Source organism: Habropoda laboriosa, unplaced genomic scaffold (genome assembly GCF_001263275.1).
Source record: "Habropoda laboriosa isolate 0110345459 unplaced genomic scaffold, ASM126327v1 scaffold16, whole genome shotgun sequence".
NCBI lineage: Eukaryota > Metazoa > Arthropoda > Insecta > Hymenoptera > Apidae > Habropoda > Habropoda laboriosa.
Window position 1 is genome coordinate 827,854 of NW_017100130.1, and position 5,168 is coordinate 833,021.

The 5,168-nt window shown below is 32.0% G+C and overlaps 1 protein-coding gene across 1 annotated transcript in view; it reads right to left on the bottom strand.

Moving 5' to 3' along the window:
- The window catches only part of LOC108572613 (sugar transporter SWEET1), an 11,107-nt gene that overhangs the window by 3,374 nt on the left and 2,565 nt on the right, over positions 1-5,168 (bottom strand). Inside the window, exons 3-5 of the mRNA XM_017934908.1 lie at positions 4,786-4,863; positions 4,400-4,523; positions 122-277 (exon numbers count right to left, since the gene is read on the bottom strand). Of these exons, the coding sequence (XP_017790397.1) occupies positions 122-277; positions 4,400-4,523; positions 4,786-4,863 (358 nt within the window). The remainder of the gene's footprint in view (positions 1-121; positions 278-4,399; positions 4,524-4,785; positions 4,864-5,168) is intronic.

A 5,168-nucleotide genomic window follows, 5' to 3' on the forward strand; every position in this document is an offset into this window, starting at 1 on the left:
AGGTTACGCGATATGCTATTTCCATTATATTTATTTCGTTAGATATTGTTAAATTTATTATACGATTGCGCTATTGTAAATTTATCATACTAGAAAAACGTGGACCGGAAACTATACTTACGAGATGTACCAAAGGAGATCCTATTAAGAGCATCAGTAATACTGTTACAATTAAACCGAATCTGAATTCGATGTTTTCCGCATTTTCCATTTGTGCATACGCAAGCAAGACCATTACGAAAGCTGTTACCTTGCCTATTAAAGCAAGCGTATCCTTCTAAAAATGCATAAGACTCGTAAAATATTTATTCAGGCGTTGGGACAGTTAGAACTATTTATCCGAAAGGGTACAGCCGGATAAGGGAGTCAAAAATGCCCCTAAACCAAATTCGTCTTGCGACATGTCATTCGATAGCGTATCAAAAAAGAACAATTTGTGCCAAGTTTCAACATTTTATCTCGACTGGGGGGGGGAATAGTAAAGTGCAAAAATGAAAGACACGTTCTTGCTCAATTTCTCCCACCTTAGTGCATGAAAAATTTTGAAAAAATCAGAGACACTTCAGTTAACGAGACACATATTACAGACTTTTTTTTAGATTTTTAAATTGAAAATTCAAGCTATAAAAAATAAAAAACGCAAAAAATGCTGAAAAATCCCCATTTTGTATTGAAGGAGTCCCGGAACTATGATTATATTTTTTGAGTAAATTGTACATATTATTGATATTATTATTCTGAATTTTTTGGTTAGGTCCGCCGTAGTTAAAAAAATTAAAACCCGATTTTTTCATCTCTTTTCAATTTTTTTAACTACAGTGCACCTAACCAAAAAATCTCAAAAAATTCAGAATAATAGTTATCAGTTATTATTAATTAAAATTTTACACCTTTTTCTAATATTCAATGTGCAACAGCATCTGTTTTATAACAAGACATAATTTATAATATACCATTAATATGTAATTTATTAGATTAGAGAAAAACAGGATACATAGGGTGGACCAAATAAAGTGTTACAGCTATTTTCTCCAAAACCATTGCTAATATTGGCTTCAACTCTTTTTTTAATTAACTCTTATGTCAATTCCCATAATTGTCGTCTACTTTATCGTCCAATTTTAGTAGCTTTCTGATAACGAAATTCTAAACTTGACGCAAACACGGTTAAGAAATATGCTAAACAACAACGATCTGGCCGGATATTCAAATCTTTTACCGGGAAGATCAAATATTTTGAGTGAGAAAATGTGCAAAAGGGTACCCGGTTATTGACATAAAGGTTAAATGAGACAAGGGGGCTAATCATTTGGTGTGCAACAAATTTTTCTGAGGTGGTTGCTAAGAGGACAAAGAGAATCTTCCCCATTTCTTTTTAAATAAAACTGTGTATTAAGAGAGAACAAGACTTTGAAGCCCGCAAAAAGCACGTTTTTTGTCAATTATTTTTGAGACATCCTTCGTTGAAATTTTATTCATTGTGGGTTTAAATGTGCATATATTGGGCAATATTTCAGAGTTTTTTTTTATTACTAAATACACATATATAATCACATTATAGAAGTTGCTGTATAATAATTTTTAGAAAAATGGCAAACCTTGAAACGAAAAGTTTTAAAATTTTGATAAAAAATGAGTATATTTTGAGGTGAAATAAATAGTAAATATTACTTTAAAAAATTTCCGTACGATTAGCTGAAGACATTTTTATGTAGAACGTATGTACGTGAAAATAGAAGTTCATTCCTTTAAAATGGGACGAGAAAAACATGCAACCAGTTTAGAAAACGTATTTAAAGTTTTCTGTTGATTTATTTTGTTTATAAACAAAAAAATTTCAAGACACCGTATCTCGTCAATCCATAGCACTTGTCATCTTCGCTCGCTGACAGTCGATTGATCAACGTTTCTCGATCCCGTACATCGAAACTGCAACCGAGAGATGTGAGCGCATTCGCGGTATCGATGCACCATGCACATCTTTCTCCATACAATGATTATGCATTGTGGATCGAATTTTGACCCAGGCCATCTATGTACATTGCTCAAATAAAATATCATTCCATTGTTAAACAAACAAACAGTTGAATATGTTGTTGTTTGAACAACAATGGCACGGTTTGAAGATGTTGTTGGCAAATACAGTAAATCTTCCCGCAGTGTCCACCAGTTCGGATTCTCAGTGTCCATATTGGTGGTCTTACGCCTAGGTCTGCGTTATTCCTACGCCTATGTTATATTTTTCGCAGTCAGTCAAGCGTGTAATGCTGTGCGAAGCGGTACTTTTGATGAGATTTCACGGCTGGACAGTTTCATAATAAAATAGTATAACTTTTTTAATTTTGCTTTTTTTATTTGAAAATTTGTTTAACATATTGGTGAGATTTTTCTGATTAAAATGAGATCAAACACGATATAATTTTTACCACACTGTCCAGGCACAGCTTATGCATTCGACAGACAATATGGAAGGCATAGCTTACATTCGACGGACAATGTGAACAGATATTTCATGTATTTTTCTAGCAATCCGTTTTTATAATTCATTCAAAGCGATAATGAAATGAAATGAGTTACTCAATGAGTATTAACCCTTTGCAGCCCTATGTCGAATCAGACTCCACGTAGGAATTTTTGCCTTCAAGTATCACACAATGAGAAATTATAAATTAGAAACGATAATGAACCATTTTTGTATGCAATAATATTATACTGAAACTTAATATTTTATAACTAATATTACGCAAAAATATTGAAATAAAGGCAAACTACACGGTACTGCCCGACAGTAGTCAAATGACTGCGAATTAACTGGACTATTCGGTCCGCAAAGGGTTAATAAGTAAACGTTTTCCAAATTATATCGTGTTTGATCTCATTTTAATCAGAAAAATCTGACCAATATGTTAAAAAAAATTTAAACCACTCGGTTGCCTCGATTCTCGTTTCATCCTTTTCTTTTATTCATTATCCCTGTCATCGTTCGGCGGACTACAAAAGCGGACTGCGAGTCTCGAAAAACAGTACATACATATCCCTTTACTGAAACTGTCCCTATTCGGTTCCGAACTAATTGTGAGGGACAATGTGAAAAGCTTTACTGTACTGTATTTGTTTGGCAATGGGAAAATTTCTTGGAATCGTTTATCAATAACTTTATACTTGATTAGATTTTCTAAAAAGATAGACAGATAGATATCAGTATTTTCAGATTTCCTTAGAAGATTAGATGATTGAAATGGCAAACTTTAATAAAAGTCTTGATATGTTATTAGTGCTAAGCAATGCCAACGCAATTACCGACAAGCTGCTAAGGTATTCTCTGAACGCAGGGATTCGATACCGATATGAAAGATACTGAAACAGCACAAATATCATCCATACCACATGTGTCTTTATCGAGATCTGTTCGGAAATGACTTCCAAAATCGAATTATTTTTTGCACATGGCATCATAATCTCATCTATAATGCCAATTGATTTTTATTACTGCCTCCTTTTCTCAACGAAGATACATTTTTTAATACTAGCCAAGTGAATAAGCAACTTTCATTACTGGCCAAATGAAAATCCTCACTGGTTGCAAGTTGTTTCGTTTCAATTCTGGTGGTCAACAAATGTGTGATGCAGAATTATTGAAAATCATGTGATTGAACCACATTTCTGTAAATAAACTTCGGCAAGTGCAGTTTATGCTCATTTTTTAACAAACATTTTCCCCACATTTTTCGAAAATATTCTATTACACATGAAAAGGAAGATGTTGGTTGCCCCAGCATACTTTGCGAGAAATACACATATTACAAAAAAAAATTTGAAAATTGGATTGGACGATTGGTCCTGTTTTGTGACTACCTTTGTCACCAGATCTAACGTTATAAGATTTGTTTTTATGATGTTGCATAAAACAGTGATGGCTATTGCTTCAACAACAAAGAAAGATATAGAAATAGCAATATGTACTGCCTGTGCATTGATTACTTCAGTAATTTTATCAAATGTTTGAAACAATATTCGTTTATTTTGATATCTTTCGGTGCCTCCCTGAAGTTTCTCTTGAGAAAAGTATTCTTCGTCATAGCTCTAACTATGCAGAATAAAAGAAAGGTTTCAAGTAAACAATATTAAGTCCAAAAAGAGCTATCCAAATAAAGAAAATTAATTAATATGCCATTGTATTTAGACGAAAACATTCTTTATCACTCTAGGAGCCCCTCAGAAAAATCCATTACACAGAGATAATTAGATCTCCTGTCCCATTTAATGTAAAACAAAATTGAAATCAATCTGCAGTAATGAAAACAGCTTGTAACACTGTATTTGACTCATCCTACATTCAAAGAAAATAACGTATCAAATAGCAGCATCACATGCTTGAATTATATATGTGGACTCGTACCGTTTGTGGTGAGTAATAGTAATATACAGACATATATGCCACATTTGTAAGTAATCCAAAAACATTAATATTAATCATTGCAGGATCTCTTACAATCCATGCATACCGAAGCATCAAAGTGCACCTAAAAGAAAACTCTTATTCACTATATGTTCATCTAGGTAACCTATATTACCTTTTTGAGTTATAATTTATAATTTTTTTTTCACAATTATAGGCATAGAATAGCATAGAAAATGCTTTTACAATAGACAGACACATTAAAACTATATTTAAGAAACATTTCCTTCCAAGGGTAAAACAACGAATAAAATATCTTCAACAACATTAACCATGGGTTTATTTGACATTATTGTTACCTATATTAAGTAAAACATTACACTCACATTCCTATGCCACCCAAAAAAGGCATTGGGTCAAAACCTTTAGATGAACCTTTTCGATAAATATCCTTGCATATTAATCTATAATTAAAAAATAGATATTATCTTTTATTACTCTTTGATATTCTCAAATTAGCAACAAAAATATATTAAAAGTATCTATACAAAATCATGTGCATAAATCTTTTTCTACTTTTTGTAATGTGATGAGAAATATAATTTTAGATAGTCTACAAACCCACAAAATGTGATTCGTATAAAATGCCTAACACTATATAATCATAATTTGTTTATATAGAATGGTACAAGATATCATTAAGTAACTGCTCAAATAAATATTCATAAATCATATTATGTGAGTACTTGTATTCAAAATTTAAATTGTA